Consider the following 20,647-nt stretch of genomic DNA (forward strand, 5'->3'; position numbering starts at 1 on the left):
AGAATATTATGCCTCTAAATAATGGCAACACCATTTTTTTCTCTTTGATTTATTGCAAAGAACATTAAATTCTGACATCCTTTAATAATAAAATGTCAATAACCTGAACAAATATGAACAACTTGGAATGTCTAAAGAAAAATCAGTGCAATTTTAACAATATTCTGCCTGTTTTGTGTCTTGGTAGATCTGATCTGTAATGCACATGTAGAAATCATAAGGTGAGGCAGAATACTGATAAAATTGTACTTGTTTTTCTTCAGAAATTTCATTTTTTTCCAGTTACTCCCATCGTTTTTGTTTTGGATAGATATAGTTTCATCATCTAATGTTTTTTTTTTTCACTAAAAAATTTGGAGTTGTCATTATTTATAGGTTATTATTTTATTATTTGACTGGTCCGGCCCTCTGGAGATCAAATTGGGCTAAATATGGCCCCTGAACCAAAATGAGTTTGACACCCCTGGTTTACATACTAAACAAATACGTCACTCGGGCCGTTTTTGGAAATTTTGTTTGCGAAGTGGATTGTGGGAAATATGAATTCCACGCAGCTGCAGTACGACCATAATTTGGTTTAACAAATTTGGTTTAATGAATTTGAGGAAATATTAATGATGAAAGTCATACGCAGCTTTAAAGAAGGACAATGTTTCAACACTTTGTGGTGTCAAAAAAATCAGTATTTTAATCAAAAGTATTCAGTTTGTATTCAAAAGTATTTAACCTGTATTCATTTGCATGCCAGAAGTTATTCTTGGTGTAATGTGTAGATTGTAACAGAGTAGCTGACTTTTTCTTCCTGGGAGACCCACAAAAGAACAAACACGTGTAGTCATCGAAAGAACACGTGAATTTATGGAAAGTTACAAAACAGGGCGGGCAGAAAGAACATATGAGCTCATGGAAAGTTTCGGAAAACATGGTGCACAAAAGAAGTACACATGAGTGGAAATTTTGGACAATCTGGGAAATAATTTACATATTCTGGGAAAAAGTTACATATTAATATATGATAAACTAATACTGGGAATTAGTTGCATATGTATATGTTTTGACCAATCCTGACAGACACCAAAAAGACCTTACTCTATCGGAGACAAGCTAAGAAGGGGGGCTTCCGACGTGACGAGATTAATGTTCAAAACATGATAAAAATGGGTGTGATTTGTAGCTAAACCCAACCTACTTTTGACAATATAAAAGTGGACTCCCAGAGTGAAAAGTCTGTTGTTTCTGCAGATATAAACTCAGTGTTTATTTAATGCATGAATAAACACTTTATGTGGCTCCAGTTCGGCTCAATCTCCGACTTTGACTTGACTCTGTGTGCATTTACTTGACAAAGCTCCACTACATAGATTAGGGAGGACAGAGACATAAATTCAACATTACAGAGGACAGTGGGGAAGGGTGTCAAAGAGACCAAAGAGGTCTCCCATCTGTGGCAGGAAATTTTACATGACAACTTATTGGAAAGACAATTTTTTTTCCTTTCTCTAGAACAGTGTTTTTCAACCTTGGGGTCAGGACCCCACATGGGGTCGCCTGGAATTCAAATGGGGCCGCCTGAAATTTCTAGTAATTGATAAAAATAAAAACTTACTCATAAAAAAATCTGTGTTTAGTTGACAGAGCCAATCCTAATCCATAACAGACAAACTGAGTGTGAAACTGCAGCGCTGTGGTTCTGTTTCTGTGTCAAATGTTCATTGTGGTCAGTTTCAGACGCTGCAGCTCTTTCATAATTCATAGTTTCAGTTCTTGTTTGTTCAGTATTAATTGTCAGCCTTGTAAATCACAGCTGGACTGACCGTACATATCCTGACCAAGGAAAATCCAATTCTCCCTTTGTGCAGTAATCTACACCTGGATTTACTGCCTCTGTCCACAATATTATACATTATATAGACTAAATGTCATCTAAAATTAACCTGGATTTGAAACAGGATAGAAAACTATTACAGGATCAAAAACAAATTAATTTAAGCAAAAAAAAATGTCTCCGTTTTGAATGTCTGGGGTCGCCCGAAGTTTGTGACGTTAAAATGGGGTCAGGAGTAAAAAACAGTTGGAACCACTGCTCTAGAATTAAGTGGATAAAAAGACCCAGTCAATCAGTAGAAGTGGAAGGAAATGAGGCTCAACACTGACAACAGTGCCCCCTGGGGTGGACAGAGGAACATCCCAGCTGAGCAAAGGAAACGCCTTAAGCCATCAATACAAATGAAGGCTTCTGCACTCAGCTGTAGGAAAGTCTGAACCATTTTTGTTCCGGTGTCATTTCACTTCATTAAATAAAACTTTATTTGCACATTGTAATGTGATGATTTCTTTGTGTGAATTTCTGGTACTGCCATCGTCTGATCACAGTTTCAAGAAAATGACTACATTAGAACAAAATAAATGCTGACATGTTAATAAATTTATCCCCTACTGCAGTGGTCCTCAAACTTTTTACAGTGGAGTACCCCCTGAAATAGACTTTTTTTTAATCCAAATACCCCCAACTCTCACTTCAGTATTTCTGATAGAAAAAAAAATTTTCTGATAGATTCTGATAGAAATTTTTTTCTGATAGAAAAAAAAGAAAAAAAAGGCGAAATTTGTTCCTGTGCCAAAGTATGTCTGTTTACAAAGTTTTGAAAATATAAAACAAACAACATATATTTAACTGTAATATATATATAAAAAATGTGTAAGTACATTTTGTGTAAAATATAAACTGAAAAGTGCCCTCTTTCATTGATAAAAAAAATAAATAAATTGGTCATTAATTAATAAATTAACTTTTCATCAACAAAAAATAATTCCTTATCTACTCAAACTAATTTTGAATAATATAAAATATAAGTGCTCTTCAAATGTTACCACAGACAATAAAACTATTATATGAATGCATTTATTGTTTTATATTTCAGCATTAATTCTCATTATTTATTTTGTGTTCAGTACATGATGACTTATTTAATGGATTTTTCCCAAATAATTTCCAGTACCCCTGGGGGTACGAGTACCCTGCCAAAAGGCTTTTGAAGTGTACGTCACCATGGTGGGACTGGTCTACATTTGGTTTGTTCTTGTCCTGCTGCCTACTCTTCCTGAAGTAAACTTCTTCTGTGATCTGCTGCAGCTACAGTTGATGATACACATGTTATTTTTCAAAGGTCCAACCTCAGACTGTAGTGTGTCCAGCTGGTCTTCCAGTTGTGCTCTGAGCTGCTGTTTGTCCTGTCTCAGCTCCTCCAGAATGTCCTGCAGCTGATCTCTTTCTTCAGTCAGAGTGGTCACTGTGCACAGCAGCTGGTCCATGTCCTGGCTGGACCTGTGACTGTCCTCTGTCCTCTCATTCAACAGTCTGTCTCTGTCTGCTCTCACACTCTGCAGCTCCTCACTCATGCTCTTCATCTGTTTAAATGGAATGTGACATCATTGGAGTTAGACCGTTGAATGCTCCAGTATGAACATGTTAACTCACAGATGTCAAACATGCGGCCCGGGAGCCAAAACCAGCCCGCCAAAGGTTCCAATCTGACCCATGGGATGAATTTGCAAAGTGCAAAGTTAGGGCATCAAACTCAAAAATAACATCATAATAACCTATAAATAATGACAACGCCAGTGTTTTGTCTTTGATTTAGTGCAAAAAACATTAAATTCTGAAAATGTTTACATTAACAAACTATCCTTTTACAATGAAATGTGAATAACCTGAACAAATATGAACCTGAAATGTCTAAAGAAAAGTAAGCACAGTTTTAACTATATTCTGCCTTTTATTTAATGTTTTGTGCCTTTGTAGATCTGATCTGTGATGCACATGTAGCCTATAAATGATAAGTCAAGGCAAAAATATTGATAAGACTGTACTTGTATTTCTTAACAAATTGCATTTTTTTCAGGTTATTCACACCCTTTTTGTTTGGATAGATTGCAAATGTAAATATTGGCATAATTGAATGTCATTTTTTTCACTAAAACAATTTGGAGTTGTCATTATTTATTGGTTATCATGTTATTATTGTACTGGTCCGGCCCACTTCAGATTAAATTGGGCTGAATGTGGAACCTGGAAGAAAATAAGTTTGACACCCCTGTGTTAACTCATGTCTTCAGCTTCAGTTCATAGAGCTGTACCAGATCTGAACTCTTCTGATTTTGCTGGTGGAGTTCCTCCTGAGCAGCATGGAGAAGACTCTGAGTTTGTGCAGCCTGAAAACAAATCCAAACATTACAAACCAAATCAACAAAAGCTTTCCATACAAACTTCTGAGCAGCTGTTCTGGTACAACTGTGACACCGGTGATATATTTAACCCTTTCATGCATAGTGGTCACTACAGTGGACAGTTGTTCTCTAGCTGTTCTCTTGTATATTCATGTATTTTGTTGTTTTAGTTCCATATCAGCTGATAAAATGGATGCTCATGCATCATCCCATACACTAATATTCATACTGTTACTGTAACTTTACTGTTTTTGATAAACCTGATCTGCACTAACATGTTTGAGAATAAATCAATTGATTGTTTTTAATGCACGAACTGTGCCAGTATTGTTTTATTCTATTTATTGTCTTTTACTCCTTTTCTGTTTCATTATTATATGCATTATATACAGCACTTTGGCACAGTAGTGTATTTTTAAGTGTGCTATATAAATAAACCTTGACCTGGTTATTGTTATTAGACTGTAATTAACAGTTTGTTTTTTAAACCAAAAAGGTTTTTTTTTTTTGCATATTATCTCCATGAAGTGAGTAATGACTAGTATTAGAGTATGTTAAAATGTGAGAAAACATCACATTAGCTGCATTAAAATATTTTTTATTACATAGATTTTACACAGTGTATCAGTAAATGCATGTGTTTTTGCTTCAAAAATGAAACGCATGGTGTCCAGCCAAGTGGACATTTTTGCAACTCTGTGAAAAATAGGTTCATTTAAAAAATTAAAATTCAATTGCATTTTTTTTTATGCCTAAAGAGGAATAAAAACAATTGGGGGAAAAAAAATGTAGATTAAGGCTCTCATAATTCATGCATGAAAGGGTTAATACAGCTATGGCTGATGAATGTAAGTGTAATTTTCAAAGTAAAACCTGTCAGTCCAACCTCAGACTGTAGTGTGTCCACCCTGTCTTCCAGTTGTGCTCTGAGCTGCTGTTTGTCCTGTCTCAGCTCCTCCAGAATGTCCTGCAGCTGATCTCTCTCCTCCTTCAGAGCTGTCACTGTGCACAGCAGCTTCTCCATCTCCTGGCTGGAGCTCTGACTGTCAGTTTGCTTCTCAGACAGAAGATGGTCCCTCTCAGCTTCAGTGCTCTGCAGTTTCTCTGTCAGCGTCTGGACCTATAGAACGGACACAGTTAGAATCATGGAGTGAACATTTTGGGACTTAGAGCTGAGCTCTGACACACCAACCTGTTGATTTAAGGTCTCCTCGTTGTGTCTCAGAGCTTTCAGATCAGAGTTTATCTGCTTCTGTTCACAAAGCTCCTCCTGAACTGACTTCAGAAGCTCTTGAGTTGTGGATACCTAAAAAAAAACAAAAAAATAAATACACGTGTGTCATTAACAGTAGAAAGTGCAGGAAAGTTAATAAAGTGATAACGTAGTAATGCTGCAACGTCTAAAGTGTAAAATAAAACAGAAAACAAATCTAAAATATTCTGCACATTTGTGAAAATGTGTCACCAAGAGCAGAAAGTGCAGATGAATTCCTGCCAAACCACAGTGTAAAATCTGCACCCTTCCAAACTCTGCTAAACTCTCAGTCAGTGTGTATCGTCACCATGTGGATGTTGTGATGCAGCTCCTCCTCCAGCTGCCTCTTCTGCTCATTCACAGTGTGGACAGAAGCATTCAGATGGGTTATCTGTTCAAACAGTGGGGGACAACACATGCATTCAATTATCTGCAGAAGAATGTCATTTTGAGTGGGCTGTATTTTTACTGTCTGTGGACACAAATTCCATCATGACTTCGAAGCCTTTTTCTGACTTCAAACAGTGCAGAGGTGGTGTCATCCTCATGATGTGGATCACACCTTCAACTGACTGATGCTTTTTACACACAGACCATGTTAGAAGGTCCAACAGTTATATGATAGAGGAGAAATAAAAGCTGTACATTTAGAGTAAGGAAAGTGGTACTTCAGTAGACCCCCCAGGTAATAGAATGCCGTGGTTCCGCTTCGTGGTATCAGCTCAACTCGACTCAACCTTTTTGCGTTTCCATTATGAAAAAGGACCTGGAATCTGGTACCCGGTACGAGTTTTTTGGTATCACCTCCGCTGAGGTTCGCAGACTGGGGACCAGACACTAAAAGGTGACGCATAAACACTGCAGACCACTGATTGGTCAGAGTCGTCTCTGTGACCCGCCATTTTACAAAAAACAGATGCGGAAGTTGACACTAAATCTGTCAGTAGGTGAATCCACATGATGACAGCCTGTAAAACTACACCATGGTTTGTCCAGGAGGTTCAGACGGAAAAATTCTGCATGAGCTTGATGAGACAAGATGCAATGAGCGAGTTTATCAGCAACTGTGAGCAGACGACATAGAAGTAACGCGCCGCATCGCTATGACGTCCAGGTACCGGAAAGTCGGTAGTATCTGTAATGGAAGCGCTCTGGAATAGGACCTGGAACCAGAGTGGAGTCGAGTCGGTTCCACGTAGTGGAAACGCGGCATAAAAGAAGTAGAATATTTGTTAGAGAACTGTTTTCTGTGAAGATTCCATCATAGTTTTATCTCTAACTGGAGGTCACAGCCCCATAAGTGTCCATGTGAGACAAACTGTGAACGTTCACCAGGTGGTCTGGGAGGAAGCTGCATTTCTGCACATCCTTTTGGTTCTGTTTTCAGACCGTACAAAAAGTAATCGTAGATTTTGACACATCACAGGTCTGTTCAGACTGAGAACCCACAGTGTGGTCTTGGACACATTAAGTCCAAACTGCAGCCCAGATCACCTCTGAATGAGGTCTGGGTTTATGAGATCCACTGTGGACATTCTAATCCTCCCAGTAGAACAGTGCAGGAAGGCAGTGACGCAGCAGTGCTCATCTGAAAAATGGGCGTCATCCACACATCAACCCCTTTTCCTCTGTAAAACTGACAGTATTCTGAAGCACATGTAAACCTCAACAGTTCTCAGTATGGTTATCTGGCTTTTTCCCGTAACCTGCGTTACACCTGCAAGGCTATGACGTATAAAATAAAGGTTATTTAAACTCCTGTCAGTCCAACCTCAGACTGTAGTGTGTCCAGCTGGTCTTCCAGTTGTGCTCTGAGCTGCTGTTTGTCCTGTCTCAGCTCCTCCAGAATATCCTGCAGCTGATCTCTTTCTTCAGTCAGAGTGGTCACTGTGCACAGCAGCTGGTCCATGTCCTGGCTGGACCTGTGACTGTCCTCTGTCCTCTCATTCAACAGTCTGTCTCTGTCTGCTCTCACACTCTGCAGCTCCTCACTCATGCTCTTTATCTGTCAGGGGCAACACACACAAACATGGACAGGCTTTATGTCAAAGATGACTTTTGCTGACAATGTGATACTGCTTTATTTATTTTTTTTTTTTTTAAATGTCATGGTGCGCAGCGACATGATGAAAACCTTCAACTCCACTCACCTTCTGGCTTTTGTTTTAGAATGATGTGAAAATTCAAAGAGACCTTTTGTAGTTCAACATAAAATGGCACCTGTTGTCATAAATTCATAGTGAACTAGAAGCACTCAGAGAGCGCAGACCTCCGCCAAGGCTGATCAGTGGCCCCCCCCCCGTGGGCCCCCCCACCCCCGATCACCACCAAAATTTAATCATTTCTTCCTTATCCCATTTCCAACATTTCCCTGAAAATTTCATCCAAATCTGTCCATAACTTTTTGAGTTATGTTGCACACTAACGGACAGACAAACAAACAAACCCTGGCAAAAACATAACCTCCTTGGCGGAGGTAATAAGTTTCTATCATAGTTTAACAGTTGGACTTCATTTTATGAATTATTTAACAAAATGCAGTCATTACTTCCTATGCACATACCCCCCCCCACACACACACACACACACCTACAGCAGATTGTTGATATGTTCGGGTTTTTTTTGCTTTTAAGTAATTTTCCTTTAAATTCACCAATGTAGTTCTGTCGCTATTTTTGTTTCTTTTTTTTTCCATTTGTTGTTTTCTACTAGTTATTGTGACGTCAGACTATTCTGTTCTTCAGTTCACTGATGTTCTTCTATTGCTGTGGTTAGTCTTTTGTTTTGTTTGTTTCTGTTTCAGGGTTTGTTTGTGTCCAACCTTGTCCTGTTCTCCCATCAGGTAATATCCATACAGCAATAAGCTCAGGGTTTGTACACATTTTACAAGGTCAAATTCAAGTAGTTGTAAGGGTCATTTTCAATCGCTAGAGTAAAATCCATATCTACAGGAATACAAATACTCATTTTTTATTTTTATTTTTTTCACTTTTAATCACAATGATGTACATTGCATTATGCTATAAACATCTAAAATTATGTTTCATAATAGCAAAAAGTTTAGAAATTAAAGGAGAACACAAACACAACACCACTTGGTGTTCTTTAGATACACTCGCATCAAGACAAAGACTGAGATAAAAATGTACCCGGAGTCAACCTGAGAACACCCACTAATTTTCTTTTTTGACATAAGGTTTTATTTTTCTAAATATATCACCTCTCTGTCAGTAGCTTTAGCTTGGCATCTAACCTGGCAGAGTTAATATTACAAATAAATAAATAAAACACATCACTGAGGTATAATTGAACTAAAATTCAAGCACTTCTCAGCCCTTGAAAACACAACATTGAAATTCAAGCATTTTCAAGGATTTCAAGCACCTGTACAAACCCTGCAAAAAAAATTAAGTCCAACCAATAGGGGGAATTGATCTAAGGCTCAAAACCTTCTTAGATCAAAACTATCAAGCAACCACTTATATTGGAGGCCAAATTGTTGAACATGACCGGTTAAAAAAATAAACAAATAAAAACAAATACCAGCGTTATCACGCCCGATTTTTGTTGCTGTCACAGTACTTTGTCTCCACTGTCAGCTATCTAGAAGAACATGAAAACAGAAGAATGAGCGGTTCCTCACCTGCATCTGCAGCTCCTCCAGCTGTACGTTCATGTCTCTGTCTGGACTGTCCTGTTTACAGGTTTCTGCTGCCTCCAACTCTTCAATCAGCTCCTTCTGTTTACGATTCTTCTCTAGAGCAGCCCTGAGCTCCTCCTGATTCTCGATCATCTGTTTGACAAATACAGTAGGAAACATTTTCCTTCTGTGCTGTAAATATTAAAAATGCGATGACTGAACAGTCAAACTAGTAAAGAGCGTCGCACCATGTCCACATTTTCCTGCATGTCTGTCTTCAGCTGGTCTCTCTCTGCGGTCAGAGCGGCCACAGTGGACAGCAGTTTGTCCATGTCCTCTGCAGAGCTGGGAGCACTAGACGCCAGGGCACAGTCCTTCTCAGCTCTTAAACACTGAAGCTCCTGGGACAGTCTGACCACCTCCTGCTCTAAATCAGACTCCCTCTGCTTATGGACGTTCATTTGATCACAGTTGTGTTGGAGCTCCTCTTGAGTCTCTACATTCTGAAAAGAAAGAAACAGAAAATTTGCATTGGTCTGAATTTTGAATTTTCGGGCGACACGGTGGTGCAGTGGTTAGCACTCGTGCCTCACAGCAAGAAGGTCCTGGGTTCGATTCCAACACCAGTCAACGGGGGGTGGGACCTTTCTGTGTGGAGTTTGCATGTTCTCCCTGTGTCTGCGTGGGTTCTCTCCGGGTACTCCGGCTTCCTCCCACAATCCAAAAACATGCACTAATAGGTTAATTGGTTAATCTAAATTGCCCATAGGTGTGAATGTGAGAGTGATTGTTTGTCTCTATATGTCAGCCCTGCGATGAACTGGCGACTTGTCCAGGGTGTACCCCGCCTTCGCCCTTATGTAGCTGGGATAGGCTCCAAGCGACCCCCGTGACCCTAGTGAGGATAAAGCGGGTTCAGAAAATGAATGAATGAATGAATTTTGACTGTTTAACCCTTTATTGGGCAAGTGTCTATTTTTGGTAATTCAGCAAACATTAAATATGGCTCCAATCCTGTGCCTCAGTGAGGTCAAGAAGCATGTTTTGGTTTTTTTTGGGTTTTTTTTAATAACACTATACAGTGACTCAGAGATTTGTTAACGTGTTCTTTTGTTGGAAGCTCCAAGAAAAAGTCCGGATTCTTTAAGGTCTCATTTTTACAAATTTATTATTGACATGACCCAATCACAAACAAAATATAACTCAGCTGAGGATCCACACCCCAAACAGGGAAAATGGATCCAGACATTCCAATGCACATCACTTTTATAATTCTTATAAACTGATCTTCAAACTCTGGGCTGACCCCCTTGTGCTAGGTGGGCAGGGTCACAGAAAATGGACTGGTGTCATCTGACTCTAAACTCAAGCAGATGTGATACCTCAGCTCTATGTAAAACCCCATACTGAGTATGTTTACCTCTTATCTCTTGTTTATGATCATCTGTGAGCATGTGTATTTAAAAGTGTGCCTACGGTAACCCCCACCCCAAAAAAAAACAAACAAACCCCAAAACAATTCAATTGAATTTTTTTGAATGAACCTATTTTTCATGTGGTTACAAAAATGTTCACTCCCCTGGACACCATGTGTTTAATTTTAGAAACAAAAAACCATGTATTTACTGATATACTGTGTGAAAACTATGAAATAAAAACATGTTTAATGCTGCTAATCTGATGTTTTCTCACATTTTAACATACTCTAATACTAGTTATTACTCACTTCATGGAGATAATATGCAAAAAAAAACCCAACTTTTTGTTTAAAACAAACAAACAAACAAAAAAACCTGTTAATAACAGTCTAATAACAATTATCAGGGGTTTTTTTTTCTTTACACTCAAACATGTTACTGCAGATCACATTTATCTAGAACAGCAAAGTTAGAGTAATGGTATGAATTACAGTGTATGGGATGATGGATAAGTGTCCACTGTGTCAGCTGATATGGAACTAAAGCAACCAAACCCATGAATATACAAGAGAACAGGGGGAGAAGAACTGTCCACTGTACTGACCAGTATGAATGAAAGGGTTAAAGGACTAAATCATTGTGTTGACATCAAATGTTTATGCTGGTTCTGTTTCATTCAGATGTTTTAAGAATAGAGCTCATCACCGTCTCTACCTTCTCCTGCAGGTTGGTGAGCTCCGACAATAGACTGTCCTTCTGTGACTGGACGGCAAACAGCTCTGCACTCAGTTCAGACACCTGACAAAACACACACACACACACACACACACACAGTCAAACAGCAGCAATCAACTAACGACAATATTTTTGTACATGTGCATATTTTGGCACACATAGATTATATAACCTGTGTATATGTTTTGTTTTTATTGTCACATGCTTTCTTTTTTGTTCCATGGGAAGCAGTTCTCCAATTTCATTGTACCGTGTACTTAGTATGACTTATGTTGTCTTTCACTCTTACCCTGTACATATCAAATACTGCCTGTATTGATGCTTACATGTTGTATACATTTCTATCATCTGTAGTATAGAGTAAGATTTTTGTGTATTTTGGTATGTCTTTGTAATTTTTTGTATATTGTCAGTACTTTCCAATACAATTTTGTGTGATATTTTTATACAGTCTCTTTGCACTTTAAGTGTTTTTGCTGCTGAATAAGAAACAGAGCTGATAAACTGATTTCCACTGTTCCTGTAACAGTGACATTACAGTCCTATTCTATTCAACAGCATCACTTCTCATTCATGTCATATAGACAGTGTTGGGCTACTGTCTTTTATTTATTTATTTTTTTAAATATCTTTTTATTTCACAAAAGATACAGCACTAACATAGTGACACTGGGTCTTACTTTTTGCAATTCTCCTTTGTGCACTCCTCCCACCCCCAAAGGAACAAACCAACTAAACACACTCAAAAGTCACAGGCCAAAAACATAAAAGTCTTGATGAAGATGAAGATTATGAAGATGCTGACGACAAAGAGAAAGAAAAAGAGAAAAAGATGAAGAGAAAAAGAGAAGAGAAAAAGAGAAGACAAAAGAAGAAAAGAAGATGATGATGAAGATGAAGAGAAAACGAAAAAAGAAAAGAGAAAAGAAGAAAAGAGAAAAAGAAAAGAGAAAAGAGAAAAAGATGAAGATGAAGAGAAAAAGAAGAGGAAGAAGAAAAAGAAAAGAAGATGAAAAGAAATGAAGAGAAAAGGAAAAGAAAAAGAAGAAAGAAAAAAGAGAAAAAGAAAAGAAGAAAGAAGAGAAAAAGAAAAGAAGAAGAAAAGGGAAAAAGAAAAGAAGAGAAAAAGAAGACAAAGAGAAAAAGAAGAGAAAAAGACAAAAAGAAAAGAAAACGAAGAGAAAAAGAAGAGGGAGAAAAAGAAGAGAAAAAGAAAAGAAGATGAAGAAGAGAAAAAGAAGAAATGAAATAAAATAATAGTCATCATCACCATGCTCAACCCAATAATAACAGTAGTAATGGTAACAACATCAGCATGAGCCTAGTGCTGCATGCTGTAACTCAAACAGCAGTAATACTGTCTTTCAGCTTCATGTGGTCTCACCTGCTTGGTCAGGTGGTCCACCTGAACTGGAAGCTCTCTCAGTGACTCCAGCTCCTCCAGTTGGGCTCTGAGGACTCCCTCTGCCTCCAAACGCACTGCCAGCTCTGTATTCAGCTGAGTCACTGTTCTCTCCAGTTCCACACTGTCGATCAGACCTGGAAAAGCAGAGTTCAGGACATGAAAACCAAGACTAAGACCAACGCCACTAGTAATGAAAAGTATTCCAGTCACTTAAAAAAAAAGAAACCCAAGGTGGAAATTAAAAACCAAATATTCATTTAAAAACAATAAAAAGAGAGCTCATGAAAATTTCAAAGCTAGAAGTTAAAGGTGGGGTCTGAGATGTTTTTCTGGAGCATTTTTGATTATATTCCTTTAAATCCCCTTCACACCCCGATTACAACTAATTAATTAAATGCTCTAACACAAAAATAAAAAAAATCAGTCACCTGTGGAACAGACAGGACTGAAAAAACACCATCCAATCATTTTGAGCGCCCACTCAAAATGATTGAACAGTGATATGTCTATCAAACTCAACTGTCATTCACCCCTCCCCCCTCCGTTCATACCCCTCTTCACGTTCCCACAGGCTGGAGCGCTTGTACAGGAAGCGTAGCCAGAACCTGGCTATATTAGTTCTATTAGGATGGAAAGTTCACCTGCAAACTGTTTGTCACAACATAAACCAGTAGGAAATGTAACATTAGTCCCACAGGTCTGAACTGGGGCTGTTCTGGAAGAGTGGGGATGTTAGAGGAAACTGAATGAGCTGTGCATGGATACGCCAGCCAGAGCCTCAGCCGGGGCCGTAGTCGGGGTAGGAGCCCGAGGCGTACGGGAGTGAAGCAGGGGGCGGAGCCTTAGCCGGTGTCAGAGACGGTTCGGCCAGACCGGACTGGACTGTAGACGGCGTCAGAGCCCAACCCGGGTCCAGAGCAGAGCAGAACCTCAGCCGGCGAGTTGTTGCTGTGCAGCGCTGGTGAACCCTCGGGAACAAGCACTGCGCGTGTCAGTACTCTGGAGGCGTGGCTTCGGAGGGACGTCTGAAGAAAGGGGTTTGGACTGTTGAACTGAGTATTTTCAAAATGTTGCTTGCTCGAACCGTTCTTCTAAGATCTCAGACCCCACCTTTAAAGACCACCACCACTCCCATTTGGTATCGACAGACTCAACAGCATATTTAAAACCTAAAAACTGCTGCTTTCCGTTAAGCAGAATATATTCACAGGTGACACCACAGCAGGTGCATCCTCCTCCTCCTCATTTGTAGACATCCATTCCTCAGGCTCTAAGTTTAAACCTACTTTTTGGAACTTTGCCGTCCAGCAGAGTGATGAGTTTGGTGTTTTCGGCAAACGCCACATTGAGCTCCTTCTGAAGGTCGATCTGCATCTTTTTAAAGTGCGCCTTCTCCGTCTCCAGCTGACTGCGCAGGCTGTGCACCTCGGCCTCCATCTTCTCATGGATGGCTGTCAGAGTAACCTTCAGAGCAGATCATGACAACATGTGGTCAGACTATGAACATTAGAGGGAACAGCAGCAGAACCAGCAGGAATAGACCCAACACCGGCAGAACCAGCAGGAATAGACCCAACACCAGCAGAACCAGCAGGAATAGACCAGGGATTAAAGCAAAAATTTTTCATCTGACTGAAAATTTTCTTCTGGTCAAAATCATTGGCCACCATTAAAAATGATGCAGTACAATACTACTATAGCGTACAAGTTTATATAGTCAAATTTGGCAATACTGTAAAACCCACTGAATGGGAGAGTGTACAGGTGTAGAAGATTAATAACATGGATAGAAAAAATGTCATGAGTGGTATTGGTGGGGGATCTGGGGGACGTCCCCCAGAAAATTTTTAAAGCTTCAGGTCAATTTCAGTGCTCTGTGGTTGATTTTAAAGGGTATGAAAACCTTTGAAGCAAGTGAAAATTATAACTAGAAGAAAACCTTACTGCAAAAAATGAGAGAAAAACTTTTTATTTAACAATTTAGGAACTCCTAAAACATAACTCCAACAGCACATGAATTTTGGGGAAAATGTCTGTGTAAATGTAACCCTAACCAACTAATCTTTTATTTTTTTCTGCTTTTTGGTACTGAAACCAAAAGTTTCAAGCTTGGTCATTCCGGATGTACACTTCTGTTTTTTTTCCAGAGACACATGGCACATTAGTAGAACTTTCACTTTAGCAGTAGAGGTGGAGGTTGTTGCAGGGACAGTGGAGCTTGGAGCAGAGGAGGTGGAGGCTCTGCCTGGAGCAGAGGCCATGCCCATCTCCATCTATTTTTCACGCATCTCTCAATAGTTACCACTTCAGCACCTTCCTCTACAAACGTGTCCATGATGTCGTATATGCTAGCCAAAATAATCTGTACGTCGTCAAACCTGCGTCCACAACCCCCTCCCGCCAATATCATGTTCTCTTTTGATTGGAAGAAATTACGTCAACTGAAACAGAAATTATATTCCGTTCCAGATCCTCTCTGAAGGTATTTCAAATACAGTGGCTTTGCAAATACCAAGGGTGTTACTCATTCGTTCAGTTTTATCTTCGTACTGTACCGTACAGATAGAAATAAGATGCTAAACGGGTCCAAATAAAGCACTTATGCAGTCGGGCGCATAACCGCGTAAGGCCGCGGCGCGCACAGCCGCACGCACGGGAAGGGCACATACACACAAACACACACACTAGTCATATACCGGCAAGAGGAGATAAGCTATGAACCCAAACATGAAGGTCCATGTAGATCAGTTCTGTCTTCTTCCCTTTTCGCTGTGGTTCTTTCATAATGAAAGCTACTTGTTAGCACTAAACTAAAGTTAGCGTCTGGAGGCTGAACTTCGGTAAAGCTGAACTTGTCCATGTGTTTCTGAGGCACAGAATGAGCAGCGTTTCCTTCCAAAGATAAATAGTCATCAATCTGTCCTCCCGACATAAAAATAAAGAATTCATCTTATTATCATCACTGTTAAACCTATCAGCCCCCTGTGCGTGGCGTGCCTGTGTTAAACACCTGCAGACCCAGGACAGCAGACCCAGGACAGGATCGCGGTGCCGACTGGACTCCGCGAAACACGTGGGGAAGTTACTTCAATATGACTTTTTTCCCCCCTCAATTTTTCCATTTGACGGAAATCCGTCGTGGTGACGGAGAACTTTAATCCCTGGAATAGACCCAACACCAGCAGAACCAGCAGGAATAGACCCAACACCAGCAGAACCAGCAGAAATAGACCCAACACCAGCAGAACCAGCAGGAATAGACCCAACACCAGCAGAACCATTGTTGTGTATTTATGTCAACAAGGCTTGGTGCACAGACTGTCATTGTTGAAAGCCACTGCTCAGCGAACCTAGAGTTTCTCTTGGTTAAATGTAGACCTTTTTATTTGCCGAGAGAGTTTACATCTACTATCATAACAGCTGTATATGTACCCCCAGACGCCGATGGCAAACAAGCAATGACTGAACTTCACACTGCCATCAGTAAACAACAAACAACACACCCAGAGGCCGCATTCATTGTAGCTGGCGATTTCAACCACACTAATCTAAAGACTGTACTTCCCAAATTTAAGCAACATGTCTCCTGCCACACCAGAGAAAACAAGACTTTGGATCATGTGTATTCCAACATCCCTGGAGCCTACAAGGCTACCGCCCTCCCCCACCTGGGCCAATCTGACCATTTCTCTTTGTTCCTCACTCCCACCTATTCACCACTCATCAGCCGTGTGAAACCAACTGTGAAGACCATCAAGGTATGGCCTGCGGGGGTAGACTCGGTACTCCAGGACAGGTTTAAGGACACAGATTGGAGTGTGTTTGCCTCCCAGGCTACCTGTGGCTCCCATATTGACACTGACTCTTAGGGTACGTTTACACGGCAACACTAGGATCTAATTCCGCAAAGATTTCTCCTTTGCGTTATAAAATCATTCCGCGTTAAGACGAAGCCGCTATGATAACGATCTGCATTAGCATGAGTCCGCGAGCACGGCTGAATACGCTGTAGTGGCCATGCCAGACCAGTAACTGGCGATCTCCTAACTGTCCTCCTTCGATGGTACGTTAGGGATTGACTCAGGCATTGGCGAATATAAGAAATGCATCTCCGCTGGTAAGAGTGTAGACGCAGTAAGTCTAACTTTTGGTGGAGAAGCGACAGCAAACTGAGCACAGTTAGCAGCATGTATGTTGTTCTGGAACCGGCCATTGTTGTTGTGGTTGTTCCTTCTTTTTCTGCAGCTTTATTGTGTCATAGAGGCTGGCAAACCAGCTTGGAGGTGCATTATCGCCACCAACTGGCCTGGAGTGGGTTAACTGGCGGTTCTTGGCTGTGCGCGCATGCAGTGACGTCATATTTTACCCCGGAATGCTCCGATTCGCGTTAACACGAAGCTGAAATGCGGAGCGTATCGATAACATTCCACCCTGGACCCTGGTATCAAAAGTTTCCGGATTGAGGCACTCTAGGCACCGTTTCCATGTTAACAGAAGGCTAATCCGCGATGAAATCTTCCCGGAGTCGACTGAATCCTACGCTGTGTAAACGGCCCCTTATACTCATGCAGTAGTGGAGCACATCAGCACCACCATTGACAGTGTTACCACAGAGAAACAGATCACCACATACCCCAACCAGAAGCCTTGGATGAACAGGGAAGTGCGACTCCTACTGAAAGCACGTAACAACGCGTTCAGATCAGGAGATGCACTCGCCTACAGTACATCCAGAGCAGAACTGAAAAGGGGCATCAAAAAGGCCAAGCACGAACACAAGCTCAAGGTGGAGGAACACTTTGTGAACTCCGACCCTCGTCGCATGTGGGAGGGCATCCAGGCCATCACAGGCTACAAGAACAGCAACACCTCATCAGCAACCATAGATGTGTCCTTTCTAAACGAACTGAATGACTTTTATGCCCGTTTCGACAAGGACAATAAAGAAAAGGTCATAAAGCTCACACCCTCTGAAGACCTTCAGCAACTCACCCTCTCACACACAGACGTCCAGATCGCACTGAGCCGCATCAACGCACGCAAGGCTGCTGGCCCTGATGGTATTCCAGGACGTGTGCTCAGGGCTTGTGCTGAGCAGCTCTCAGGAGTATTCACGGACATTTTCAACCTGTCCCTGGCCCAAGCAGTAGTACCGGCGTGCTTCAAAACCACATCCATTGTACCGGCGCCAAAACACTCCTCTCCAAAGTGCCTGAATGACTACCGCCCGGTGGCACTGACTCCCATAGTGATGAAGTGCTTCGAGCAGCTGGTCCTGGCACACCTCAAAAACTGTCTGCCCCCCACAACTCGACCCACACCAATATGCCTACCGCAACAACAGGAGTACAGAGGATGCAGTCTCCACAGCGCTGCACTGTGTACTCTCACACCTGGACAATAAAAACACTTATGCAAGAATGCTGTTTGTAGACTTCAGCTCTGCATTCAACACTTTCATCCCCACCAAGCTAATCACAAAACTCACAGACCTTGGAATCAGCACCTCCCTCTGCAACTGGATCATGGACTTTCTGACCAACAGACCACAGCATGTTAGGTCAGACCACATCACATCCTCCACCCTCACACTCAGCACTGGTACTCCACAAGGTTGTGTGATGAGCCCCTTCATCTACTCCCTCTTCACCCACGACTGCAGACCTATGTATGAATCCAACTCCATCATAAAGTTTGCAGATGACACCACCGTGATAGGACTAATCAGTGATAATGACGAGTCGGCATACAGAGCAGAGGTCAAACACCTTGCTGCTTGGTGTGCGAACAACAACCTACTCCTCAACACCAGCAAAACAAAAGAAATCATCGTGGACTTCAGGAAGGAGAAAGGAGGCACCCACACCCCCCTCCACATCAACGGCATGGAGGTGGAGCGTGTCTCCAGCTTCAAATTCCTGGGGACCCACATCACAGAAAACCTGACCTGGTCCACCAACACCTCCCACCTTATTAAGAAGGCCCATTAGCATCTCTTCTTCCTGAGAACACTGAAGAGGAACCAGCTGTCTGCTGTCATCCTGGGCAACTTCTACCGCTGCGCAATAGAGAGTATCCTGACTAATTGTGTAACAGTGTGGTATGGAAACTGCTCAGCTGCGGACCGCAAAGCACTCTAGAGGGTGGTGAAAACTGCCCAACACATCATCGGTACCCCACTTCCGGACATTGAGGGAGTCTACAAGAAGAGATGCGAGCGCCGGGCGCATAGCATCCTCAGAGACTCTTCTCACCCAGCCAACAGACTCTTCCAGCTCCTCCCCTCCAGGAGGCAATTCAGGAGTCTGCAGACCAAAACAAGCAGACACAGGAACAGCTTCTTCCCCACAGCCGTCACCCTACTGAACTCTGCCAGCAGATGACCCCACACCCTCCTCCTACCTGTGTTGACTCTTGGTGCACTGATGCACTGATAACTGCACATCTGGTCCCATTTCTGTACACATTCATTAATATTCTCTACTGTTAGATCTATATCACACAGCCAATATTGCATGTGTGTGTGTATATATGTATATGCTTACATCCACACTTGAGTTTTTGTGTGCATGCATAGGTGTATATATGTATGTATGTATATGTGTATATTCTGTATATCTACTTAACTCTTACTCTTCGTATATCCACAGACTTCTGTATAGCAAGTTAGTTATTTCTGCATATAGCCTTATATATAGTATATTCACAAGATATTTGTATAGCAAATCAGTTACTTCTGTATAGCCTTAAGGATAATTATAACCACCCTTTATAGCCCTACCTGTACTTACTTCTCCCATAACAATTGTACATATACTGCACAGAACTATTTAACATCCTATTTATTCATCTGTACATTCAATACTAATATAACCATCTCATTTGCACTAGCTGTATATAACTGCACTCATCTGTACATATTGCTTATCTGTACATACGGTATTTAACTGTACTATACTGCACTTCTGCTATTTGCACTTCTGATTGGATGCTAACTGCATTTCGTTACCCTGTATTTATACTGAGTAATGACAATAAAGTTGAATCTAATCTAACCAGCAGGAATAGACCCAACACCAGCAGAACCAGTAGGAATAGACCCAACACCAGCAGAACCAGTAGGAATAGACCCAACACCAGCAGAACCAGTAGGAATAGACCCAACACCAGCAGAACCAGCAGGAATAGACCCAACACCAGCAGAACCAGTAGGAATAGACCCAACACCAGCAGAACCAGCAGTAGATGGTTTAGGTTAAAGGTGGACGTTTGGGTCTTTATGGGTTAAAAATAGATGTTTGGATCTTTAAGGGTTAAACTTACACATGAATAAGAAACATATATGGGCAATAGTGATCAGATCACTGAAGATGCAAATTCAATATTATAGAAATGTAAAGTAAACATTTCTTATCATTCCGTACACTAACTTAGTGCATTAGGTCGTAGGTATATTTACATTAGGTCATAGGTATATTTGCATTAGGTCATAGGTATATTTACATTAGGTCATAGGTATATTTGCATTAGGTCATAGGTATATTTGCATTAGTCATCAAATGCACTGAAGCTTTGTGAGTGGAAACCTTTTTCTTCTAAATAATTGGATTTATTTCTGGGTGCTTCCACATTTTAACAGATATTGCCCGTTTCTGTTGCACTTACATCCCTCTCCTCCAGAGCGATGTTGCGACTGCGCAGGAAAGCCCACTCCTTCTTTGCGTCTCTGCCCACTCCCTCTGCGTCGTCCAGAGAGCGTTGAAGCATCGCCACTTCCTTCACCAAATCCTTCCCACACTGACATGAGGCAAAAGGACATTCATCCATTTATACTTTCATTTCATTTAGTGAATAACTCAGAATATTATGGCGATGTTGACTTAAATTCTAAATCTCTTTCAAAGACAGGTTTCATAAACAGAGCTCAGAGGGCTATAGACATTTTGGACAGTCAGTCTCAACTAAAT

General features: G+C 41.1%; 1 protein-coding gene across 1 annotated transcript in view; it reads right to left on the bottom strand.

The window, feature by feature from the left end:
* Positions 1–20,647, bottom strand: part of LOC115415531 (centromere-associated protein E) — a 98,322-nt gene that overhangs the window by 53,211 nt on the left and 24,464 nt on the right. The window contains 12 exon segments of the mRNA XM_030129120.1: positions 3,175–3,408; positions 4,138–4,212; positions 5,114–5,347; positions 5,420–5,533; positions 5,790–5,873; positions 7,254–7,487; positions 9,126–9,275; positions 9,371–9,625; positions 11,255–11,338; positions 12,660–12,814; positions 13,967–14,144; positions 20,346–20,477. Of these exon segments, the coding sequence (XP_029984980.1) occupies positions 3,175–3,408; positions 4,138–4,212; positions 5,114–5,347; positions 5,420–5,533; positions 5,790–5,873; positions 7,254–7,487; positions 9,126–9,275; positions 9,371–9,625; positions 11,255–11,338; positions 12,660–12,814; positions 13,967–14,144; positions 20,346–20,477 (1,929 nt within the window).

The sequence above is a fragment of the Sphaeramia orbicularis genome, chromosome 24 (assembly GCF_902148855.1).
Source record: "Sphaeramia orbicularis chromosome 24, fSphaOr1.1, whole genome shotgun sequence".
In the NCBI taxonomy this organism is placed as follows: Eukaryota; Metazoa; Chordata; class Actinopteri; order Kurtiformes; family Apogonidae; genus Sphaeramia; species Sphaeramia orbicularis.